The sequence below is a fragment of the Palaemon carinicauda genome, chromosome 15 (assembly GCF_036898095.1).
Source record: "Palaemon carinicauda isolate YSFRI2023 chromosome 15, ASM3689809v2, whole genome shotgun sequence".
In the NCBI taxonomy this organism is placed as follows: Eukaryota; Metazoa; Arthropoda; class Malacostraca; order Decapoda; family Palaemonidae; genus Palaemon; species Palaemon carinicauda.
In genome coordinates this window covers 3840736-3867728 of record NC_090739.1, presented here as the reverse complement: position 1 = coordinate 3867728, position 26993 = coordinate 3840736, and the positions used below count along the sequence as shown (strand labels likewise).

Here is a 26993-nt window from a genome sequence, read left to right as displayed (position 1 = left end):
TGCCTCCATCCCAGAAGGTAAACAACAGTGAACAGAGACAGTCCATTATTCGATTTATGGGACCTGGACTGTAAAGAATCTCCTGTTTTCATCACATATATTGGATGTTAGATTATCAGGTGAGGAGCAACTGCGTGTAGGTGTTCATTCAAACTGTGGAATTATATTGCTATACTTTTATAGACTTATTAAATAAGGGAGTGACACAACAAAGACTGACTCGTTAGTGTCACGCTTTCTCGACTGGGAGTTAAAGTTCACTTGTTAATTTTACAATAACAGCGTAATCCTATATTTCATATGAAAGTCCGTAGACCCCGATGTTTGTACGACATTATGACTACACATTTTTATTAATTTCAATGAATGTAATCGTAATATTGAGGATGACATGTGGCTATGGCTACCGTACTTCGCGAGGGCACCAGGAGTCGTCGGAAATTGTAATATTCAAGCGCAGGTTAATTCTTGGCGTTTGTACTTTGGTTACCTGTACTTTATATTAACTGTCGTTTGGGTATAATTATGGTATTAGTTGTATCAGACAATGATAATTGGTTACCTGTACTTTATATTAACTGTCGTTTGGGTATAGCCTAATTATATTAGTTGTATCAGACAATGATAATTTAGTCACTGGTCTTCTCTTTTGGAAGTATGTAAAATCTGGAGACAAAACTTCAATACCTATCCTGTCTGTAGAGATAATGTTTAGAACCCCGTGTTACCTGACGGTATTTCTCTTGTAATATCACTCGCAGAAATATTATACCGTAGGAAGCTGCCGTTAGGACCTTCCATCAGGACGACATGGCTATCTCACCCAAAAATAGATTTTTCTTACGTAAAAAGCAGTCTTAAAAAAGACATTATGTCCTTAGTTTTATGGGGGTGTATGTATGATGACTGTCAACTAAAAATACGGCAATGTACAGAAGGTCGCAAGGGGGGGTGTTAGCCCCGTTACGTAAGAATGTAAGGACACAGCTTGTAGGTTAGGTTAGGTGGGGAAGTTTAGGTTTGTTGGTGTCCATTTCTTATGTTAGCAGGAGGAACTGCCTACTGATACACAATAGTTCCCTTAATTATCTCGCAAATTGTAAAAAGGAGCCTTTGTATATCAGCGGCCAGTTCCTCCCCCGTGCATAGAAAATGGGAACTTTTACGTCTTCACATTTTCTAGTCGTTCGTAAGACGTTGTACTACAATTACTCCGATGTTTATAAGTAAAGTTTAGGTTGGGAGAGAGTCATAGGTTGAGACAACTGCTGCCAACTTACACAGGTCTGAAGAATTGGCTGCACCCTATTGCAAGCACATGATACTGCATGAATAAAATATTCCAAACGACGGAGCTTCAGTCGCATTACATCTCGTGGTGAGAGATTGAAATTATGAAAAGAAGTTTGATTCTTAGTTATATTGAGACCCAACATTTACTTGCTGGTAAAATTATAGAATTGAACAACAATTGCTAGAGAAGACGATACAGTTACATGCTATTTAGAATATTTCCTTTGACGATAACAGGCGGAGACCCGTAGTTATTGAGTTACGGAGGGTCAACTACCATAACTAAATAATCATAGATTTCAGCTAGTTGTCATGAAAATTTTTTGAAAAACCTTCAAATACCTTTTATTTTACTGATACTCTAATAACTTGGTAGGTTTTAGATTAGAGATGTTGACTGCTATAAAAGTAGTTTATGCCAGATATTAACATAAAAAACGTTTAAAAACACAAGTTTTTACAGAATGACAGGTCTTCTGGATGTATTAAAAACAGGGTTTTTCTCCCCCATTTTCTCGGGAATCTTTCATAGCTGTTATATTTTAAACACCCCTTACTTAGGAGGCATATTTACTGTTGTGTTGGCAAGCGGTATTTTTTGCGCTACGCGCCTTGATCAGGTGGGCGAGTATTTTGTTAGACAAAGGGTGTGTGATTCAACTACCGGCACACCATCCATGATTGGAAGTTACCTTGCTTGTACAGTAATTTGTAAGTTAGGCCCAGTGTGCACACCTTTTATGGGAATTTCCTGTATGATCTAAAAAATCCCCAAAATGGGTAGAGCTTCATATATGTTCAAACCTAAGTTATATTTCTGGGTCGACCTGTGACGGCCGGTGAAAAAGTCCTTCTTTACACTTTTTCTGATATAAATCTTCCAAATATACTAGAGAAAGATAAAAGCATGGAATGCAGAGGTTACTACCCTCGCGCGAGCACCTCGTGATTGTCGTGTATACATCAGGGGCGTGTGAAAACCACTATTCACAGGCTGTCTTCCATTTAGATAACTCCTTCATCAAAGGGAAGGGCCGTAACAAAGACCGCAGAAACCACACTTGGACCACGCCACCGTCACCCACATGAACGCCCTCTAGGTCATCCTTCTGTTTTGGACTTGCCCGCATAGTCGTAATTGTTTTTGGGCGTCACAGGTCTCTCCCCAGAAATAGATTTTTCCTTCGTCAAAATCCCTTAATATAGAGTCCCACCTGTAAACATTCCTACCTGGGTTAGGTTTCTGGGAGGTTTGGCCATATCCTGTAAATTCCCCAATTACTACTTTTATAAGCAAAGGTTAGGTAGGGAACGAGACATCATATTTAGGTTGATGAAACTCGTGCCAACTTACGTCTGAAAACTTGTTTTTAATATTCCATATGGCAATAACAGGTGGAAACCCATAGTTTGGTTTTGGTGGGTTGACTGCCATAGTTAAAAAGTTATGAGTTTCCGCTAGTTATTGTCATAAAAAACACGTTGAAATACACCCTTTGCCAGTCTTATTTTACTTTACTCATACTAACTTGCTAAAACTTAGTACTTTTTGGAGTAGAGAGGTCGACTACCATAGAAAACATAACGTACTGCTGCCAAAAGCATTTAAAACAACAGAGACTTTTCATAGGTCTAACGTGGCTATCATAGTGCAAACGCCCCTTACTTAGGTGTACATCCTGGTATAGTATGTTGGTCTCACATCAACACTATAATTATTATTACTAGCTAAGCTACAATCCTAGTTGGAGAAGCAGGATGCTATAAGCCCAAGGGCTCCAACAGGGAAAATAGCCCAGTGAGAAAAGGAAATAAAGAAATAAACTTCAAGAGAAGTAATGAACAATTAAAATGAAATATTTCATTAACAGTAACATTATTAAAATAAATGTTTCATATACTGTATATACTATAAAAACTTAAAAAAATAAATAAGACAAAGATGTAAAATAGAATAGTGTGATGTCCTGCATCCTTAAATTGCTGTATGTAGTGATGTTTTATTGAAATTATCCATGTCATTAAAATATTCTAAGAAGTATCGCACACATAAGTTAGTGAACATGCATAACACAGTGTACACCAGTCCTGTATTTGTAAACTAGGCTAGGCTAGCCTAAACACACATATACTGTATACAGTACAGCAGTGTACTTGTTTATAGTAAAGATTGTGTTTGACTATGTGTTAGAATTGTTGGAAAGTGGAAAGTGTTATGAGAGCAAGGGTAGTGTTTGTAACACTGTGGGGGATGGTTGACAGAGACTTGAAATGCCCTTAAATAGCAGAAAATAGGTTCTCCCCACTTTTCGGGTGGTCCTGGAATTTACATACATACATATACCAAGGCACTTCCCCCAATTTTGGGGGGTAGCCGACATCAACAAATGAAACAAAACAAAAAAGGGGACCTCTACTCTCTATGTTCCTCCCCCCTGTGGCCGCGGGGGCATAAAAACAATTAGAATAGCGCCAACGTTATCCCTGCGTGTCGTAAGAGGCGACTAAAAGGGACGGGACGAGGGGGCTGGGAACCCCCTCTCCTGTATCTACATCCTGTGAGACATCCTGGAATGTAACCCTTGCAAAAAATAGGGGAACAACTGTATATATTTCTATTTATCATTGTGAATTGATTTTTATTCATTTCTATTGGAAGTGGATATTATGTGTTTACTAAATGACATCATAAACCTTTAAAAATGAGAGAGTATGTGTGTATATGGATATATGTAATTATATTTCTTATGAGGAAATTTGTTTTGGGTTGAGCTGGTTCCCAGAATGTATTAAACTCTTAAACCAAGGTACTACTATATGCTCATAGGGACGAGCAATAGGAAAACATCCGTTGAACTCAACTCTGCAATCTCTCAGCATGCTTAAAATATTTAGCTATCATAGGAAGAAAATCCTTGGCTTTTAACTTATTTTAACCCTTTTACCCCCAAAGGACGTACTGGTACGTTTCACAAAAGCCATCCCTTTACCCCCATGGACGTACCGGTACGTCCATGCAAAAAAATGCTATAAAAATTTATTTTTTCATATTTTTTTTTTATTTTTTAAGAAAATTCAGGCATTTTCCAAGAGAATGAGACCAACCTGACCTCTCTATGACAAAAATTAAGGCTGTTAGAGCAATTTAAAGAAAATATGCTGCAAAATGTGCTGGGGAAAAAATAACCCCTTGGGGGTTAAGGGTTGGAAATTTCCAAAGAGCCTGGGGGTAAAAGGGTTAATGCCTATTCTATTGAACAGTATACAGTACTACTGTACTAAATAGTCCTGAATTGTCAAGCTGTATACTACTGTATTGCAATGCAATGTGCTCAACTCATTTGAGGTTGAGATTCAGATATGTTGAAAATTATGTCCTGTGGCATAACAAAGATTTTAAGTTTTCAATATTTAACTTAGCCGGTGATTATAATAGCTGCAACTCTGTTGCTCGACAGAAAAACTCTACGGAAAAATTCGCCAGCGATCGCTACACAGGTAGGGGGTGTACTCAACAGCGCCATCTGTCGTTCAGATACCCAGTACTCATTGTAAACAAAGAACTCTATTTTCTCTCTGTCGGGCTACCGGCAAGACCTACTAATTCGCTGTTGCTAACTGGATTTGTTTTCACAACTATTTGGTGAAGTACACTATTCTAGTTTTGAGCTTTCGCTATGCAGGTGTTTTATCTTCATCTTAAAACTTGAACTCGTTTTGGATAGATTTAATTATGGTGACAAAGAGAGTATGGACTTTCTTTCACTTTTAAATGGCCGACCCTTCCCTTAGAAAAAGTGTGTTTAGGCTTTTAGTAATTATCTTATCACGTTATAGATTTTCCCCTATATATTTTATATCTCTCCGCCTTTATTAGGCCTCTTCGATTAACTTTCCATTTTTTATAAACATATAAAAATAAATTTTAATGCTTTGTTTAGATAGACCTTTCCTGAGAGTAGGCGGTCCTAACTTGGAAACCGAAGTTAATCAACGTTGAGCCCTTTATATCGTCTTTAGCTTTTAAAGAGCTAAGGATTTAAAACTTTTTAAATGTAATATTTTATGAAAGAATTTCTTTGATAGTCTTCGTACTGTTTTCAAAGATGAACTAACGTTTAGTTTTTTATGCTACGCAGTTGTTAACGTTCAGGACGTTCAACATGCGCTCTATCGTTACGATAGAGAGAGAGTGTATCACGGTTTCACTTTGCAGTAAGAGTAAATCGATTCTGACGTTTTGTTCATTCTTTCTTAGCTTAAATGTTTTAAATTCTAATTTAAAGGAACTTTTTATTTGAAAAACCTTTCAGTTTTTTCCTTTAGTCAAATAACATGTTTTTTTGACGATATATAATTGGGCTCTTCTCTTAGGTGCGAAATCAAGAGAGAAAGAGAGAGAGAGATAGAGACGGAGGGAGAGAGAGGAGAGAAAACGTTCCGTTCAAGCGGGTAACGTTGTTCTCGTGTTACTCACGTCCTTAGTCGCTGTACGGGGAGGAAGGATAAAACGTTTTTAGGTTTTTATTCTCGTCCCCAGGCTATGTGCGGTGAGAGATTGAAAACGTAGTTATATGAACTAGTGTTTAGTCTCTTTCCCAGCCACTGATTTTTCTTTTTATCTTAAAATATGTTTTCTGTTTTTTGCTGGTATTATGAGCTTGCATTATACGACTAATTTCGCAATTACTACCTTTTAATGAAGGGTAGAATTGCGTGTTTCAGGTAGAAATAAGTGCAAAACAGAAAATCGAAGTGATAAAGTGATATGCGCAAAGTGTTACAGTGTTGCGTCCGAGGCGCAAAGTGTTACAGTGTTGCGTCCGAGGGTTCGTCTGTTCGTGCCTGTCGTTCACCTAGTCCGGGACCTCTTACATGCTCCCAAGCCCAGGGGAGAAGTAATGTCAAACGACTTATGGGTTCGAGAGGCCTTGACCAACGAACAGACGTTTTCCCTCTATGGTATCGGGTGTATCTTACCAAGATCTCCCCTACCATAAGACGAGAGAGACTTTGTTTCTCCTCGCCATCCGTAGGCTTTTCGCATAAGAAACCTGTCACAAGGTTTCGAAGGACTTAAGCGAAAGTCAGTCCTTTCAGGACAGGTCCAGCGTCCTGGTTACAGCCATTAGGACAGCTCTGACCCTATGCAGTCATCGGATAACTGCTCGCCGCCTAACAAAAGCGTAACACAGACTCCGAGAGTCTTTTTTTTGTAGGCAAAGTGTTGCGGTCACAGACGTTACCCTCGTCTATTACCACAACCATTTCCGTTGATCCTTAAGGGGTTGTATGGCAAAACATGCAGTATATGCTTGCCTCCCTTATGGAAGACTATTCTGCCGATTAGTCCGTTGAGTCTAGCCGTTTATCTCATCAATATCCTGGCTTTCAGCCAACCTAACGTTCCTTTGTGCTTACTGTTGACGTTGGCGTAGCTTAGTCACGTCAGTCAGGTTGTTTAGAACCACACTCGATGCGGTCTCGTGTGGTTTTTCAGCCGCATTTGGACGTTAGGCCACTGGCTGATGCTCCTGTTGACGTTCAAGACGTTCACTAACAATCGGAGTCGACTTGTTTTGACGCTGTGCGTCAACCTCCGCATTCTAGAGTTGTTTTGACTGCTCAGTCTAGGCAGTCAAAGCAGTCTCGAGTGGACGCTGTGCGTCCTCACGCACCTGTTGTGGTTGACAGTTCAGTTGTTGACAGTTCACAGACTGTCAAGCAGTTACATGACGTTGCGTTCTGGTCCGCTACTAATGCACCAGTGAGAGACTCAGCTTTTATCGGACAAGGTTCCTGTAGATGAGGAAGTTGCTGTTCTCCCTCCTACTGATATTCCCTTGAGGACTCTGTCAGATGGAGAGGAGCCTAAAGCTGCTTAACCTCCTATGGACTTTAATTAAATCATGATGATTTTTTTAAGGATCTTCGTCCGGATCTTTTTGTAACTGCTGCTCCTCGTTCGCCTAAACGTCAGAGCTTACACTAGGCCTAGCTACTTCGAAGCCGTTGTTTTTAAGCTAGTGCTCTCTCGCTCTCCTAGAGAGCGTTACGTTGGCTAGGCGACTGGTTTTTCACCAGGAGGAGTTTGGGGGATACAGCCTTTGCTTTCCCTTCTTTTAAACTGGTTTATAGAGCGAGAGTCTGATATGACACGAGAGAAGTTCTCGGCTTGGGAGTTCATGCCTCTGCCCAGATAGACTTCTCAATTCTGGTAGACTCTCCCTGGCGCCTAGCCAGGAGACGCTCCAAGTTGTTTACAGGTCAACTTCACAGCTGTTGTCGAGCCTTTGAAGTTTTGCTGTACTATTATGTCACGCATAACAAGGCTTTCAGGGATGGTAAACGGTTCCGCCTCAGTCGCTAACCCCGTTTGTTGCCACACCTGCTCCCGTAGACCCTAAATGGGCTTTGCTGCAAGACATGCAGTCCAAGCTTGCGTCCTTGATAGAGGACTTAAATGCGGAGAAGAACCTTCTGGCCAACAACCTTCCAACCGGTCGGTTGTGCGCCCTGTTGACACTGAGGTAACCTACTCGCGTCTGCCAGTTGAGGTGGTTCCTCCACCGATGCGACCCAGTGTGGGTTGCCAGCCGCACGTTGACGTTAAGCGACGCTCGGAGGTGGTTGTTGACGTTCAGGACGTTCAACATCCAGCAGAGGTGACTTGTTTTGACGCAGTGCGTCAACCTCAGCAACCCGGTAGGGTGTTGACTGCACAACCCAGACGGTCTAGACAGTCTCGGGTTGACGCTGTGCTTCCTCGCGCACCCATGGTTGTTGACAGTTCACAGACTGTGCAGCAGTTCCATGATATTGCGTCCGGCTCCGTCACGCATCCACCAGTGCGACCGGATTCAGCGAGTCAGACGTTGCCCACTCCGTTGCCGTTTCCTCATCAGTTTCGGATGAGGAACCCTCTGATGAGGACGTTGCTGAACAACAAGACGATCAGCCCCCAGCCCTGCTATCCATCCAGAAGATGCTGAAGAAGGAACGCTGCTCAGTCAGGCTGTGGATGAGTCTGGTAGGGACGCTGTCATCCGTGGATCAATTTGTGTCACTAGGAAGACTACACCTCCGTCCTCTTCAATACCATCTAGCTTTTCACTGGAAAAAGGACAAGACGCTAGAAGCGGTCTCGATCCCGGTTTCCGAAAAGATAGTCTTGTCTGACTTGGTGAAAGGACAATATCAACCTAAGAGAGGGTCTTCCCCTGGCTGTTCAGACTCCCAACCACGTTCTCTTCTCGGACGCATCGGACGTAGGCTGGGGTGCGACATTAGACGGTCGGGAATGCTCGGGAATATGGAACTCGAGTCAAAGGACAATGCATTTCAACTGCAAGGAGCTACTGGCAGTACGTCTGGCCTGGAAAAGCTTCAGGTCTCTCCTTCAAAGCAAAGTGGTGGAGGTGAACTCGGACAACACCACGGCTTTGGCGTACATCTCCAAGCAAGGAGGGACCTACTCTCTGACGTTGTACGAGATCGCAAGGGACCTCCTCACCTGGTCAAAAGGTCTAAACATATCACTAGTAACGAGGTTCATCCAAGGCAACTTGAATGTCATGGCAGATTGTCTCAGTCGGAAGGGACAAATAATTCCAACAGAAAGGACCCTCCACAAGGATGTATGCAAGAGACTTTGGGCCACCTGGGGCCAGCCAACCATAGATCTCTTCGCAACCTCGATGACCAAGAGGCTCCCAATATTTTGCTCACCAATCCCGGACCAGGCAGCAGTTCATATAGATGCCTTTCTCCTAGATTGGTCACATCTAGATCTATATGCATTCCCTCCGTTCAAGATTGTCAACAAGGTACTGCAGAAGTTCGCCTCTCACGAAGGGACAAGGTTGACGCTAGTTGCTCCCCTCTGGCCCGCGAGAGAATGGTTCACCGAGGTACTTCGATGGCTAGTAGACGTTCCCAGAACACTTCCCCTAAGGGTGGACCTTCTACGTCAGCCACACGTAAAGAAGGTACACCAAGGCCTCCACGCTCTTCGTCTGACTGCCTTCAGACTATCGAAAGACTCTCGAGAGCTAGAGGCTTTTCGAAGGAGGCAGCCAGAGCGATTGCTAGAGCAAGGAGAACATCCACCCTTAGAGTCTACCAATCGAAGTGGGAAATCTTCCGAAACTGGTGCAAGTCAGTATCCGTATCCTCGACCAGTACCTCTGTAACTCAAATAGCTGACTTCCTCTTATATCTGAGGAAAGAACGATCTCTTTCAGCTCCCACTATCAAGGGTTACAGAAGCATGTTGGCATCAGTCTTCCGTCACAGAGGCTTAGATCTTTCCAACAATAAAGATCTACAGGACCTCCTTAAGTCTTTTGAGACCACGAAGGAGCGTCGTTTGGTTACACCTGGTTGGAATTTAGACGTGGTACTAAGATTCCTTATGTCAGACAGGTTCGAGCCGCTACAATCAGCCTCCCTGAAAGATCTCACCTTAAAGACTCTTTTCCTGGTATGCTTAGCCACAGCTAAAAGAGTCAGTGAGATTCAGGCCTTCAGCAAGAACATCGGATTCTCATCTGAAACGGCTACATGTTCTCTACAACTTGGTTTTCTAGCCAAAAACGAGCTGCCTTCTCGACCTTGGCCAAAATCGTTCGATATTCCAAGCTTATCGTATGGTTGGAAATGAACTAGAAAGAGTCTTATGCCCTGTAAGAGCTCTTAAGTTCTACTTAAAACGAACTAAACCTTTACGAGGCCCGTCTGAAGCTTTATGGTGTTCAGTTAAGAAACCATCTTTGCCTATGTCAAAGAATGCTTTATCCTATTTTATCAGACTGTTAATACGAGAAGCTCATTCCCATCTGAATGAGGAAGACCAAGCTTTGCTGAAGGTAAGGACACACGAAGTTAGAGCTGTCGCAACTTCCGTGGCCTTTAAACAAAATAGATCTCTGCGAAGTATAATCGACGCAACCTATTGGAAAAGCAAGTCAGTGTTCGCGTCTTTTTATCTTAAGGATGTCCAGTCTCTTTACGAGAACTGCTACACTCTGGGACCATTCGTAGCAGCGAGTGCAGTAGTGGGTGAGGGCTCAACCACTACAATTCCCTAATTCCATAACCTTTTTAATCTTTCTCTTGAAATGTTTTTATTGTTGTTTTTGGGTTGTCCGGAAGGCTAATAAGCCTTTCGCATCCTAGTTGATTTGGCGGGTGGTCAAAGTCATTTCTTGAGAAGCGCCTAGATTAGAGGTTTTGATGAGGTCCTGTTGTATGGGTTGCAACCCTTGATACTTCAGCTCCTAGGGGTCGCTCAGCATCCTAAGAGGATCGCGAGGCTCCGTAAGGAAGACGTACTTAAAAAGGCAGAGTAATTGTTCAAGTCGACCTCCTTACCAGGTACCTATTTATTTTGTTTAGTTATTTTGATAACTTCTAAAATGAAATAAAAATTCTTAGCTCATATGATGTAAACATATTTTGCTGGTCTCTACCCACCCCCCTGGGTGTGAATCAGCTATTATAATCACCGGCTAAGTTAAATATTGAAAAATGTTATTTTGATAATAAAATAAATTTTTGAATATACTTACCCGGTGATTATAAATTAAAGGACCCTCCCTTCCTCCCCAATAGAGACACAGTGGACCGAGGAGAAAATTGAGTTCTTTGTTTACAATGAGTACTGGGTATCTGAACGACAGATGGCGCTGTTGAGTACACCCCCTACCTGTGTAGCGATCGCTGGCGAATTTTTCCGTAGAGTTTTTCTGTCGAGCAACAGAGTTGCAGCTATTATAATCACCGGGTAAGTATATTCAAAAATTTATTTTATTATCAAAATAACATTTTATATAAATATTAGCTTTATTAAAATCCATTTTATCTTTTTTCAGGAAAATGGTTCTTCCCAAATATGTCGTGACAGAATGGTATGGGGAGGGGAAGTCCATATTATCGTTCAAGAAAGAGGCTCCAATAAGTGAAGAAAAGGATGACAAAGAAACCTCTGCTAAGAGTAGTGGGAAAATAACTTGTTATATGTCTTCATTGTATGTAAGGTATGTTTAGTAAAATTTGTTTTAAATACTGTCTGTGTTGTGATAACATTAAACTCTTAGCATTTAGCCAGACCACTTGTAGTACCTCAAAGTTACATTTAGGATTTTTTTTTTTAATTATGATCAGCTAATTGAAATATAATCAAATTGATTTTATGCTTTTACAATTTAGCTATTGCATTTTAGTTTTAAATGTAGTCTGTTCCAGTTTTACTTGATTAGTTTTTTGAGTTTTGGAACCATTAAATGTGTCTTATATTACTAAACAAGTATTGCCAGTCTACACCTCATAGGTGTATTATGAAATACATCTTTGGTGAAGGATTCAAAAAGCTTTAAGAGTATCCGTCTTTTGAAGTTAATTGCCATGGTATTTAGATATCTTTTATTCCCACATATATGTTTTAACTGTAGAGCATAATTTGTTCTTGTTTTTAGTTTGCATTATTCTGAAGTACTGTAATGTAATTTCTTTTATACACAGTTAATCCAAATTTTATTTCTTAGGTGTGTGGATGGGAAGGTATTCTACATCTTGAATAAACTTTATTCAATAGTTACTATATATTGTACATTCGCAAATTTGTATTCTTTCTTTTCAGTGAATATGAAGAAAGGACTTCATCAACATTGGAAGTTACAGATGCTGAAGAAAAGACATTGTCAACATTGGAAGCCACAGATGCTGATGATACCATCTCTATGCCAGTAACTTTAAATGGCGATTCGCTTCCTGTTGATGACAATGTAAGTTGTATTTGTTAAGGACAATTTGCTATTAGGATCCATAATTTTACAGTGTCACTGTACTTTCAGGTTAAATCCATTTTACTAATTTGTTAATGCTTATGAGAGGTTTAGCATCAATATTGTGGTAGATCTTTATATTATGAAAAGTAACTCAGATCATTGATGCAGTTAATGAAGTGAAGATATTGAAAGGTATCGCTGTTTTTTCAATATTAATCTTACCCGATGATCATGTAGCTGTCAACTCCGTTGCTCGACAGAAATCTACGGTCGGGATACGCCAGCGATCGCTATCCAGGTGGGGGTGTACACAACAGCGCCATCTGTGAGTAGGTACTCAAGTACTTCTTGTCAACAAGAACTCAATTTTTCCTCTGTCGTGCCGCCGGCAAGACCTACTTGGATACGCTGTTGATTCTGGAGTTGTTGTTCACGATTTGGTGATGTATTCACTCTAGAGTTTAGCCTTCGCTATTCAGGAAGCTTTATCATTAGCTTAGCAAGCTTTTGGAATTAATTTGGATTAATTGTTAACGAACTTTGCTAGATTTTGGAATTCCCCCTTGACTACTTCTAAAATTCAAGATGTCTGACCAGTCTCAAGTCCCTAAGTACAGGCAATGTAGCGTTAGGACTTGTGCTAGGCGTCTTCCGAAGGCCTCTATAGATCCTCACACCGTTTGTTCCAATTGTAGGGGTAAATCCTGTCAATTGGAAGATCGATGTGGGGAATGCGCTGGGCTTTCGGAATTCGATTTTAACGAATTCCTTAAAAATGCACGTAGGTTAGAGAAGGAGAGAATCAGGAGGAGTTCTTCTCGCTCTGTGGATTTTTCCTCTCCCCATGCCCCTCAACCTTTTCCTTCCCCTGTGGTGGTGACTCCCGAACCTGCTACTAGTGCTCAGCCATCCATGGCGGATATGATGCGTGCCATTCAGGCTCTCGGTGACAGAGTGGAGTCATTGGCTAATGACCGTAATCAGCTCTTGGCAGATGTCAGAGAGCTGAAAGCGAAAAGTGCAGTGGGAAGTGTTATCAGTGCTAGTGATGTGAAAAGTGTCAGTGTCAGTGTTGCGCATGAGGGTACATCTGTGCGTGCCAGTCGTCCTCCCAGTCCGGGACCTCTTGCAAGCTCCCAAGCCCAGGGGAGAAGCAATGTCGAAGGACCAAAGGGTTCGGCAGGCCTTGTTCGGCGCACGGATGTATCCTCAGTGGTTGCGGACGTATCTGTCAAAGATCGTCCCATCCACATACAGACGAATGAGCCCTTACATTCCTCGTCTGTGGAAGAAGTTTCCAGGAGGAAACGATGGACCAAGGTTTCACGACCGCTCAAACGTAAGGTCCCTTCCGAGCGAGTCCAACGGCCCAGGTGTAGCCACTGGGTCAGTTCGGACTCGCCGCAGTCATCTGATGACTGCACACCTCCCAAGAGAGGTAGAGTGGTTCCACAACAGGCTACTGCTCCGTCTGTTGTTGCTCCAACCACGGTAGACCCTAAGTGGTCCATGCTGCAGACTATGCAGTCTCAGCTTGCGGCATTCATGCAGGAGTATCATGCTGAGAAGGTTAACACTGCACCTGTTAACCTACAACCCGCCGAGGTTGTGCGCTCAGCAGATACTGCGGCTGCCTGCTCCCACACTCCACCTGTGAGAGCTCCACCACCGATGCGCAGTCCACCCTGCCAGACGCATGTTCTTGCTGCACCATCCGTTGACATGCGTGAGCTACCGCATCAGCAGTGGGAAGGTGCTGTAGAGCTGCCGGGTTCCAACACTATGCGGCATTCTCCGCAACCCATGCGGCATGCTCCGCATACCATACAGCATGCTCCGCAACCCACCGCAACCCCTCCCACGCACCAACCCTCTGCTTTTGTTGTTGCCAGCTCGCAGACTGACCAGCAGCGGCATGATGTTGGATCCGCAGCTACGCATGCACCCGTACTGCCGGATTCAGCCGTTCAGCTTTCTGCTCTGCCTTTGCCACTTCCTACTCAGCTTTCGGATGATGGAGTATCGGATGACAAAGCTGCACATTTGGATGAACCGCACTCTGACTTTGAAGGGCCCAAGTCTACGCCTCCCTCCTTAGACTTTCGTAAAGTCCTTGCCTTGTTCAGGGACTTGTATCCTGAGCAGTTTGTGTCTGCAACCCCTCGCTCTCCTCCCTCCGAGTTTGCTCTGGGCATGCAGTCTGCTGCTCCTGCCTTCACCAAGCTTGTTCTCGCACGATCATCTAAGAGAGCTTTGAGGGTTATGGGAGAGTGGTTGCATTCCAAGAAGCAACTGGGAGACTGCTTTCATCTTTCCGCCTACCAAGCTTGCTTCCAAGTCGAGCGTCTGGTATGCCACGGCAGAGGAACCCGGCTTGGGAGTTCCTGCCTCTGCCCAGGGCAACTTCTCAAGTCTGGTTGACTCTCCCCGCAGGTTGGCTATGAGACGATCGAAGATCTGCTGGTCCTTTTCTGATATGGATCATCTGTTGAAGGGAGTCTTTCGTGCCTTCGAGATCTTCAACTTCCTCGATTGGTGTTTGGGAGCCTTAAGCAGGAAGACTTCCCCTTCAGATAGGGACTCTGTCATGCTGATCATGTCTAGCATGGACAAAGCCATTCGGGACGGGTCTGGTGAACTTGCGGCTTCGTACGTGTCAGGAGTGCTCAAGAAGAGAGAACATCTTTGCTCCTTCTTATCGGCTGGTATCACTCCTTGCCAGAAGTCAGAGTTGTTGTTTGCTCCTCTCTCCAAGTGTCTGTTTCCGGAGGAGCTGATCAAGGGGATGGCTGCCTCGCTTATCCAGAAGGATACCCATGATCTTATGGCATCTTCCGCACGCAAGGCTAAAACCTTATCTTCCGTGCCTAGACCCTTCCGCCCTGCAGCAGTAGACACACCTGCAACTAGGTTCATCCCGCCCTTTCGTGGCAGAACCTCCAGCAGAGGAGGTACCCGTGCCGACAGTCACCGTGGCAAGTCCAAGAAGGGTTCCAAGTCCACAAAAGGCAAGTTCTGACTGCCTTCCTCTCCAGACAGCAGTGGGAGCCAGACTCAAGACCTTCTGGCAAGCTTGGGAGAGCAGAGGTGCAGACGCTCAGTCTGTGAAGTGGCTAAGGGAGGGATACAGAATTCCGTTCTGCCGCAGTCCCCCTCTAGCTACGTCTCCCATCAACCTCTCTCCCAACTACAAGGAGAAGGACAAGAGGCTAGCGTTGCAACAAGAGGTGTCGCTCTTGCTACAAAAGGAAGCGGTAGTCATAGTCCGGGATCATCAATCCCCGGGCTTCTACAACCGTCTCTTCCTGGTAGAGAAGAAGACAGGAGGTTGGAGACCGGTGCTGGACGTCAGTGCTCTCAATGCTTATGTCACCAAGCAGACGTTCACGATGGAGACGACGAAGTCTGTCCTAGCAGCGGTCAGGCAGGAGGACTGGATGGTCTCGTTAGACCTGAAAGACGCGTACTTTCACGTCCCCATCCATCCAGACTCCCAACCTTTCCTAAGGTTCGTCTTTGGAAAGGTTGTGTACCAGTTCCAAGCCCTGTGCTTTGGCCTAAGCACGGCACCTCTTGTGTTTACCAGACTGATGAGGAATATTGCGAAATTCCTTCACTTGGCAGACATCAGAGCCTCCCTCTATTTGGACGACTGGCTTTTAAGAGCTCCAACAAGTCGTCGCTGTCTGGAGAATCTCAGATGGACTATAGATCTGACCAAGGAATTGGGCCTCCTGGTCAATATAGAGAAGTCCCAGCTCGTCCCATCCCAGACCATTGTCTATCTAGGTATGGAGATTCAGAGTCGAGCTCTTCGGGCTTTTCCGTCGGCCCCAAGGATCAATCAAGCCCTAGAATGCATCCAGAGCATGCTGAGAAGGAACCGATGTTCAGTCAGGCAGTGGATGAGTCTAACAGGGACACTTTCATCGCTGGCCCAGTTCATCGAGTTAGGGAGACTCCACCTCCGCCCCCTTCAGTATCATCTAGCTGCTCACTGGAGAAAGGACATGACGCTAGAGGCGGTCTCAGTGCCTGTTTCCGAAGAGATGAGGTCTACTCTAACGTGGTGGAAGAACAGCATTCTTCTCAAGGAAGGTCTACCATTGGCTGTTCAGACCCCCGACCACCGTCTCTTCTCGGACGCATCGGACACGGGCTGGGGTGCGACTCTGGACGGACAGGAATGCTCGGGCACATGGAATCAGGAGCAAAGGACACTTCACATCAATTGGAAGGAGTTGTTGGCAGTTCATCTGGCCTTGATAAACTTCAAGCCCCTCCAGCTAAACAAGGTGGTGGAGGTGAACTCCGACAACACCACAGCCTTGGCTTACATCTCCAAGCAAGGAGGGACTCATTCGAGGAAGTTGTTCGAGATCGCAAGGGACCTCCTCATTTGGTCAAAAGATCGAAAGCTTTCGCTGGTAACGAGGTTCATTCAGGGCGATATGAATGTCATGGCAGATCGCCTCAGCCGGAAGGGTCAGGTCATCCCCACAGAGTGGACCCTTCACAAGAATGTTTGCTGCAGACTATGGGCCCTGTGGGGGCAGCCCACCATAGATCTATTCGCTACCTCGATGACCAAGAGGCTCCCGATGTATTGTTCTCCGATTCCAGACCCAGCAGCAGTTCACGTGGATGCCTTTCTGCTGGATTGGTCCCATCTCGACCTGTATGCGTTCCCGCCGTTCAAGATTGTCAACAGGGTACTTCAGAAGTTCGCATCGCACGAAGGGACACGGTTGACGTTGGTTGCTCCCCTCTGGCCCGCGAGAGAATGGTTCACCGAGGTACTGCAATGGCTAGTGGACGTTCCCAGGACTCTTCCTCTAAGAGTGGACCTTCTGCGTCAACCTCACGTAAAGAAGGTACACCCAAACCTCCACGCTCTTCGTCTGACTGCCTTCAGACTATCGAAAGACTCTCAAGAGCTAGAGGCTTTTCGAAGGAGGCAGCCAGAGCGATTGCCAGAGCAAGGAGGACATCCACTCTCAGAGTCTATCAGTCCAAATGGGAAGTCTTCCGAAGCTGGTGCAAGGCGAATGCAGTTTCCTCAACCAGTACCACTGTAACCCAGATTGCTGACTTCCTGTTACATCTAAGGAACGTAAGATCCCTATCAGCTCCTACGATCAAGGGTTACAGGAGTATGTTGGCAGCGGTCTTCCGCCACAGAGGCTTGGATCTTTCCACCAACAAAGATCTTCAGGACCTCCTTAGGTCTTTTGAGACCTCAAAGGAACGTCGGTTATCCACACCAGGCTGGAACCTAGACGTGGTTTTAAGGTTCCTAATGTCATCAAGATTTGAACCGCCCCAATCAGCCTCTTTTAAGGACCTCACATTAAAAACTCTTTTCCTTGTCTGCCTAGCAACAGCTAAAAGAGTCATTGAGATCCACGCCTTCAGCAGGAACATAGGTTTTACATCTGAAACGGCTACATGTTCCTTGCAGCTTGGTTTTCTGGCTAAAAACGAGCTTCCTTAACGTCCTTGGCCTAAGTCGTTCGAGATCCCAAGCCTGTCCAACTTGGTGGGGAACGAACTAGAGAGAGTACTTTGCCCAGTAAGAGCTCTTAAGTACTATTTAAGACGGTCAAAGCCATTACGAGGACAATCAGAAGCTTTATGGTGTTCTATCAAGAAGCCTTCTCTTCCGATGTCTAAGAACGCAGTTTCTTACTACATCAGGCTTCTGATTAGAGAGGCACATTCTCATCTGAAGGAAGAAGACCTTGCTTTGCTGAAGGTAAGGACACATGAAGTTAGAGCTGTCGCTACTTCAGTGGCCTTCAAACAGAACCGTTCTCTGCAGAGTGTTATGGATGCAACCTATTGGAGAAGCAAGTCAGTGTTCGCATCATTCTATCTCAAAGATGTCCAGTCTCTTTACGAGAACTGCTACACCCTGGGACCATTCGTAGCAGCGAGTGCAGTAGTAGGTGAGGGCTCAGCCACTACATTCCCATAATCCCATAACCTTTTTAATCTTTCTCTTGAATACTTTTTATTGTTGTTTTTTTTGGGTTGTACGGAAGGCTAAGAAGCCTTCCGCATCCTAGTTGATTTGGCGGGTGGTCAAATTCTTTCTTGAGAAGCGCCTAGGTTAGAGGTTGTGATGAGGTCCTTTAGTATGGGTTGCAGCCCTTTATACTTCAGCACCTAGGAGTCGTTCAGCATCCTAAGAGGACCGCTAGGCTCAGTAAGGAAGACGTACTTAAAAAAGGCAGAGTAATAGTTCTAGTCGACTTCCTTACCAGGTACTTATTTATTTTATGTTTGTTATTTTGAATAACTGCTAAAATGAAATACGGGATACTTAGCTTCTTTGTTAACATGTATGCTGGTCTCCACCCACCACCCTGGGTGTGAATCAGCTACATTGATCATCGGGTAAGATTAATATTGAAAAATGTTATTTTCATTAGTAAAATAAATTTTTGAATATACTTACCCGATGATCATGAATTTAAGAACCCTCCCTTCCTCCCCATAGAGAACCAGTGGACCGAGGAGAAAATTGAGTTCTTGTTGACAAGAAGTACTTGAGTACCTACTCACAGATGGCGCTGTTGTGTACACCCCCACCTGGATAGCGATCGCTGGCGTATCCCGACCGTAGATTTCTGTCGAGCAACGGAGTTGACAGCTACATGATCATCGGGTAAGTATATTCAAAAATTTATTTTACTAATGAAAATAACATTTTTTTTTTAACCAAATGCCTCCCTATTGCTGTATTATACATTAAAAAACTTATATAAAGAAATCAATGTGTTAGTTTCACCAAAATGCCTTCTTGCTGCTATATGTATTAACTAATGTACACGACCCGTTAAAAAGAACGGCTAAATATTTAGATATGTGCATATATACCACCCTCTCACCAGGGTATGACTATTCTCTTTTCTGCGTATTTATTTGTAGTTGATAGTATAGACACTTATGTTTTATTTAACCTTTTTTTCATCTAATCTGACCTTATTTTTTCAGGTATATACTTGCCCACCTGATGTACCACAAGCAGTTTGGCAATCATGGCTTGAACACTGGGAAAATTGGAAAGAAATATATATTCCGTTATCATGGATTCAGAAGAATCGTAGTCTCTGCAAAGATTCCCACGTTGAATGGCATGACACTTACATTAAGGACTACCCTTGGGTAATCCCAGTCATTCAAGATGGTCTTGATGAAAGTATACACACATCTGATTGCGACTCTAAAGAACAGGAGGAAACTGCACAGATTGGAATTGACGAGAATCAAGAAGAAAAGGGGGACAGTGACAAAGAGCTACAAGAAAAATCAGAATCTGACAAAGAGTCACAAGAAAAGGCAGAATCTCATAAGAAGTCCCAAGAAGAGGCAGAATCTGAAAACAGGCCCCAAGAAATTTTAGTTAATGATAATAATAAGAACTCAGTAGATAAGACAATTTTAGAGAAGAAATCTCAAGAAAAGGCAAACACTGAAGATGAGTCAGAAGACAAGACAGGCACTGAGGACACGTCTCACCAAAGTAGTGATATAGAAGACAGTCATCATGATCTCGAGGCCAAGAAGAAATTAGATAAACTATATTCTGAGTTCTCGAATGCTAGGTATTGGGTACACTTGCGAAGTTTTCTTCAGAATAACGGTGTAGAGCCTAGTGAAAGCCTTATAAAATTTTTTGCTGAACAAGGCCAGGTAGATTTTTGTAGAAGCTCAATTAAATCAGACGATTCCTTACAAGACTTTACAATAGTCGGCGACTATGAAATTAATGTTGATAAATTCAAAGAAAGTGCCAATGAAGGAAGCCAAGAGCTGTCAGTTGCCAATGAAGTGAAACATACTGATGATAGTAATGAGGGAGATTTTACCACTGTAAGTGAAAGCACTCTTGCACCAGAGGAGCTTGAAAAGACGGGGACAAAGCGTAGGAAAGGAGATAGGGAAGAAGTAAACTTAGGAGAAAATGAAGCTGGAAAAAATTCTTCAATGCATAGCAAGAGGCCAAGACATGAAAGAAATCATAATGATGTAAATGGCCATAAAAAGAATCTTAACACAACTGACGATGATGAGGATAGTGAGGAATTTGAAGACTGCACTTTAATGAAGGCGGTTGACGGCGCTAAAATGAAAAAGTCGTCAAAGCAGAAGAGAAAGAAGAAAATCTTATCAAGTCCCACAAGGTAAGGTTTGATTTTCATGTCACATTTTGTTAGATAATTTTATCATTTCATTTTGTATAAGTGCGCTTTAGGGGACTTTTTGCATTCCTTGGGGTATCCAAAACATCACAAATTTAATTTTTTTTTAAAGTAATTTGTATTTATCCTCACTATACAAACCCTAGTGATTTCAGCAAAGCTGGAAATGGCTATTTAAACTTTCTAACAAGGTTGTAGTGGTTTAAAGGCCACTCATTAAATCCCTTTTATCCTCACTATACAAACCCTAGTGATTTCAGCAAAGCTGGAAACGGCTATTTAAACTTTCTAACAAGGTTGTAGTGGTTTAAAGGCCACTCATTAAATCCCTTTTATCCTCACTATACAAACCCTAGTAATTTCAGCAAAGCTGGAAACGGCTATTTAAACTTTCTAACAAGGTTGTAGTGGTTTAAAGGCCACTCATTAAATCCCTTTTATCCTCACTATACAAACCCTAGTGATTTCAGCAAAGCTGGAAACGGCTATTTAAACTTTCTAACAAGGTTGTAGTGGTTTAAAGGCCACTCATTAAATCCCTTTTATCCTCACTATACAAACCCTAGTGATTTCAGCAAAGCTGGAAACGGCTATTTAAACTTTCTAACAAGGTTGTAGTGGTTTAAAGGCCACTCATTAAATCCCTTTTATCCTCACTATACAAACCCTAGTGATTTCAGCAAAGCTGGAAACGGCTATTTAAACTTTCTAACAAGGTTGTAGTGGTTTAAAGGCCACTCATTAAATCCCTTTTATCCTCACTATACAAACCCTAGTAATTTCAGCAAAGCTGGAAACGGCTATTTAAACTTTCTAACAAGGTTGTAGTGGTTTAAAGGCCACTCATTAATAGCAGAGGCAAGGGACAGTGACATTGCCTTATCAAGCAGGAAAATGCCCTAGAGACTGACCATATATACAAATGATCAGTGGCCAAGCCCCCTTTCCACCAAAGCTAGGACCAAGGAGGGTCAGGTAATGGCTGCTGATGACTCAGCAGACTAAATCCCCAATCCGTAGCTAACAATGGTGGTTTGAGGGTATATCCCAACCACCCGCCGGGCAGAAACATGGAAAGACTTAGAATTGTAGAGCTCATTGGGACGTAATGAGCTGATTATTCCAATTGAAGGGCATTTACATTATTCATTCGCTGGTTGTATGCAGTTTGCAAAGCTGTGAGAAACTTAAGCTTGTTGCTTTAAGTCTTGTAGTAACCGTTTGTTTCATCCACATAGCTGGAATTGCTGTTCGTGAATATGGTGTAAGTTTGTTTCTGCCAATATGTAACTTCATTCAATTTTGTATACACCAACCATCTCTTGGGATATTTTTATTGGCATATTTTTTTCATATTCTTTTCTCAACTTTAATATCCAGTAAAGAGTTAGTTCAGATAAAAAGTCCTCTATTTCATTATTTTATGTGTATTTTGTATATTTTGTTCCCCACTTTTGGTTGTATTTTTGAGAAAAATCATTCAGAATGTTATTTCCCAGAACTATACTTGCTTAATGGCTGACCAAACGATTGTTTGAATCAATTTGAAAATTACCACATCTATGGATAGGGGCTGCACACATTTGTTGTCACTGTTCTTAATTGTTATTCTATTTTTTTTTCCTTTTTTTTTTATCACGTTTTTCCATTTTCGAACAAAATTAAACCAATCTTTTGCTATGTCTGATACAAAGTCTTTATTAAAAATTTTTTTTTACACTTGAAGCTGTAGTGTAATCTCTCAATGTATTTGTGAGTTTAGCAACTAAATTATTGACATTTTTGTTATAGTTTTTTTTTCTCAAGTATTTCTGATGGCACTTACTTTTGCAATGCTAATAGAACTCATTTGCTAGGCAAGGCACCTTATTAAAGTTCTTTGTGTAGTTTATGGTTGTCAACTTATAATTAAACAGGCTATTTACTGGAATAATTTTTTTGCATACCAGTAGTGAATGAATGTTTAAAGTGATTTTGGAACAAAGACAAACCTGTATGCTCTTGTGGTATGAATCAAACCTGAGTTTAATTTGGGTATGATTAAAAGTTATTTGTAGTTCATGACTCAATTGAATTGGAATTGAATCAGGTTTTTAATAATGTCACATACTTGAAATTAAAACAATGCTTTGTATGTTATGAAATACTTGAATTCAAAATTTTCTTTTTTATTTTCTTTTTAACCCTATTACCCCCAAAGGACGTACTTGTATGTTTCACAAAACTCATCCCTTTACCCCCATGGACGTACCGGTACGTCCTTGCAAAAAACTGCTATTTTTTTTTTTTTTTTTTTTTTTTTTTTTTTTTTTTTTTTGCATATTTTTGATGATTTTTTGAGAAATTTCAGACAGTTTCCAAGAGAATGAGACCAACCTGACCTCTCTACGATGAAAATTAAGGCTGTTAGAGCAATTTAAAAAAAATATACTGCAAAATGTGCTTGAAAAAAAATAACCCCTGGGTTAAGGGTTGGAAATTTCCAAATAGCCTAGGGGTAAAAGGGTTAATATTCATTTGCTTCCAGGTTATCATCAATCTGTCTCTTTCAGTTTCACCATTTTTTTAAAAAATGAAATACGTCTGTTTTTCAGTCATGCTGGGCTTGGATGGCTGATGAATTACATCGGCAAGAAAGATCGCGATCGGAATTCGTCTGGAGAAAACGCTAAGGAAGATGACTTAAATACAGAGGTTAATGTGGATAACATTTTCAGTGTGGAGTTCTGCCAAGGAACACAAGAAAATGCTTTAGGTCAAAGTAATGGACTCTCTTCTTTGGGTAACCTCCCCTCGGAAGATTACCAGTTTAAGGCTGATGAACTAAACTTGAAAGAAGATTGCAGGAAATTAAGTAAGTGCTTTGATTCTCAGGTTGATACTGCATTGATTTCAAGCTGCGATATAAAGACAGATGTAAATAATATGGATAAAGGATCTAATGATGAAAGTAGTGATGATGACGTTTGTGAAAATGACCATAATTTAAAAAACAAACAATCTGCTGAGAATGAAATCGGTGAAGATTGTTACGAAGCAGATGAAGAGGAAGTGTGTAAAGATGGAGAATCGGATCCTGCTGACTGTGATTCCAAAAACAATAAGGTCACAAGTAAAGAGGGAACCACTGCCCTGACCCCAAGCAAGCCATGGTTCTTGTATCCATTTTCATCACTAAAGAACTTTTTATTTATGGTTGCATCTCATTTTCTAAGCCTTTTCTTCCCCTCTGTGAGTAGTTCAAGGCCAGTTTCAAGTTCTCTTGCATTCATTCGTAAACTATTTGGCTTTTCTTCAAAGGAAAAGAGTAGTGTCAAGAAGAAATTCAAGAAGCCATGTCAGATCAGGTTGGAAAAGTGGTTGCAACAAGCTTGCAATAAGAGTGTCAATCTTCCAACATGTGAGCCTTTTTCAAGATTTCACAGCTATGAGGATGCGAGAGTAATGCCAACACTATTTCAGTCTTTAGAATTGGTCAGACAAGGTGATGGCAGTTCTTTTTTAACAGTTAATACACTCAACTTGCAGGATCCTTTATTCTCAGACCACTTAAACACAGATGAGGATGACTGGGAAAATTGTCATGTAACATTTGATAAGGAGGGAAACCCAGTCAACGAGCCAAAAAGTATCGAAAGTTCAAAATATGAAGATAGGGAAGAGGGCATTTGGAAAGAGATTACTGCAAATCATAAATTTGTTAGCTATAAGAACGGCAAAGAAACTCCACCACCAGATCTCCCAGAGCATCTTCACAAGTACTGGGTTCAGCGACACCGTCTGTTTTTGAGATACGACGAAGGTGTAAAGTTAGACGACGAGTCTTGGTATTCAGTTACTCCCGAAATGATAGCAGCACATCATGCTTACAGATGCAAGTGTGATGTCGTCGTCGATGCTTTTTGTGGTTCGGGAGGCAATGCTATTCAGCTGGCCAGCACTTGCCAATCTGTGATTGCAATTGACATTGACCCTGCAAAGATAGAATTAGCACGCCATAATGCATCCATTTATGGAGTACAAGATCGTATTAAATTCATCGTCGGCGACTTTCTTGAATTAGCTCCTACGCTGAATGCTGATGTTGTTCTCCTTAGTCCTCCTTGGGGGGGGACTGAATATTTGCAGGAAAAAGTGTATGATGTGAAAAAACTTGGTGGTGTTATGGAATGTGAAGAAGTGATGAAAGCTGCTCGGTTGATTACTCAAAATATTGCTCTCTACCTTCCGAGGTCAAGTAATTTGTGCCAAATCATTGAACTAGCAGGATTAGATGGAGCTGTGGATTTGGAGTATAATTATATGAACAAAAAGCTAAAGGCAGTCACTGCATATTTTGGAGATCTTGTGCATTATTAATAATCCTTATCCTCAATTATTTATTGAGATTCTTACATGATACAGCCCATTGTATTCTCAAATTTCCCTTTATCTGTTAAAAATATTTGGCTAGACATGTGGATACTAGTTTTTAAATTAATGTATTTGTTTATACTGCTGAAATGATTTTAAATTTGTTTGGTCAGTGGTTATTAGTTTCCCCTTTCTTGTACTGCAGTATTATGAAAATCATAAGATCTTGATAGGGGAATATTTATGTTATCACATATTGTTCTTATAAAATTATTTATTGCTAATGATGATGATGATTATGCAAGTTAACTGGTCTGCTTAAACTATTTATTACTAATAATTATCATACAATGTTGTTAATTTTTTTAAAACTAATTATTGGTGATTATTAAACATACCCTTGTTGCAGGTTTTTTAAAATTAAAAAAAAATCTTGTTTCCTTGTTAATGAACAATATTTACATTACCTTTTTAATAAAAGGGATTTTTTTATCCGTATAGAACTTCAATATCAGGTATTATTTTCTGGGTATTGTAGGTAACTTTACTTTGACTTACTGTACAGAGAGATGTGGACCAAATTTTATTTAGCAAGACTTTAGTCTCCTGAATATGCTTTTGATTATTGTTTTTACTTAAATAATTTGGTTGTTTGTTACCGAGTGAGAGGCAGGAGTGATAGTTTTTGTTTACCCGATATGTTTTCGACTGGTTATTTTGTGTACCTATAAAGGAGATATGCAGTATAGGGTATTATGGTTATGTAGGGTACTATTTTAGTGCAGTGCCTCCTATTTTATCATGTGGAATTTTTAGTCCTTTAGAAAAAAAGGACTGATTTTTTAAAAAATTTATGACCTATACATTGAGTTTTTTAAGGAAAACCCATATGTGACAGTTTTGTGCATTCAGGTTTGTTGTCATAGATACTAACATTTATATATTCAAGAGTAAAACATTACGCACTAAGATTAGATGACTACAAACCCCATTACAGACACTATCACATACCTGATCTGTTCGTAGTACAGTAATTATGAATATTGGCATCGATATTTTTTTTTTTTTTTTTTTTACTCTTATCTGCAAACCCTAGAGCAGAAACTATCATGTACCTGATCTGTTATTTTGTAATGTTCATGATGGTTGATAGACATTTTCAGTTATTCTGATGAGAGTTCAAAGATTGTAACTATGGTTTAACAACCAGTTTTTAGTTTGACAGCAATGTATTACTTTTTCTAATATTTTAAGAAAGACTCATACCTTCAAGTTATATGTTTATGAATCAATGGAATTTCTGTTTTAAATATTGTCGTGTATGGGCTAGCAATGACAGCTTTTCGAATTTACAATTCCTCAAGGCTAGGGGGAGTGCTTGGAATGCTGAAGCTGTTCCCAAACCCAATATTACCTTGATTAGGCTACTCTTCTCTTGAGCTTATATTGTAGTTTTAATATTACATTAAAATAACCTTGGTAACTTTTAAGATCATAAGTCTAATAACTTTTATATATATTTGTATATTTTTTACCAGTATGATGGTTTTGCACAAAGGTAACTACTATCAGAAATAAAAATAAAGACTACGGGATTGGCTGCTTCAGAGTGCAAGGATGTAACAAGTCTATAGTTAGTCATCAGAAATATAATGCAACAGTTCTATTACTTTGCTCCAAGAAAATGATATGTGCCATGCCATTCATTTGTGAAATAAGAGGTTATTTATGTGTGTTTACTTCAGTAACTAGAGGAATATTTCGATGAAATCTACCAGCTCTGTTTTCTGCCTAAAGATGTAGTGGATTATATTTCAGAGAAGCGAGGGTGTGCACAGTGGAAAGATCTGAAGTAATTATAGAATTTTAGGCTGTAAGAGAGGGTCTAGAATGTGCACTGCACCGTCAAGAGCCATACTGAGTGGCGTTCTAAGTCCCCTAGGCAAGACTGGGCAGGTTAGGTTATACTACTGTCTTATCCCGAAGGCAAACGTTTTTTTTATTTTTTGAGAGGACTTAAAGGAAACTTCAAAACTAAAAGAGGTGAAGCTTATCACTTTCAAAACTAAACTTGTAGTCAATGGCTGGAGTGGTATAATAATTTTCCCCACTGTAAGCTAATCTTGTCTTCTTGAAGATAGTTTTCTTTTATGTTTGGAACTTGAATTTGGTCAGTGTCCATCCGAATACATTTTCCTGTAAGAAGAAACCATAATCTTCTGCATTCTTCACAACGATTTTCTAAATCACAATATTGCCTTGGCATGAGAGAAAGAATGCTGACCATTAGTACCCAGAAAAAGAATCCTTTGTGAGCAATTTATGCCGTGATTGTTAATAAATCCAGAATACA

The 26993-nt window shown here is 41.4% G+C and overlaps 1 protein-coding gene across 1 annotated transcript; it reads left to right on the top strand.

Moving 5' to 3' along the window:
• Tgs1 (Trimethylguanosine synthase 1) lies at positions 1–26993 on the top strand. The gene is made up of 5 exons (XM_068388084.1): positions 1–119; positions 11166–11330; positions 11933–12077; positions 19080–20269; positions 22882–26993. The coding sequence occupies exons 2-5, from the start codon at positions 11170–11172 to the stop codon at positions 24644–24646; spliced, it is 3261 nt and encodes a 1086-aa protein (XP_068244185.1). The 5' UTR covers positions 1–119; positions 11166–11169; the 3' UTR covers positions 24647–26993.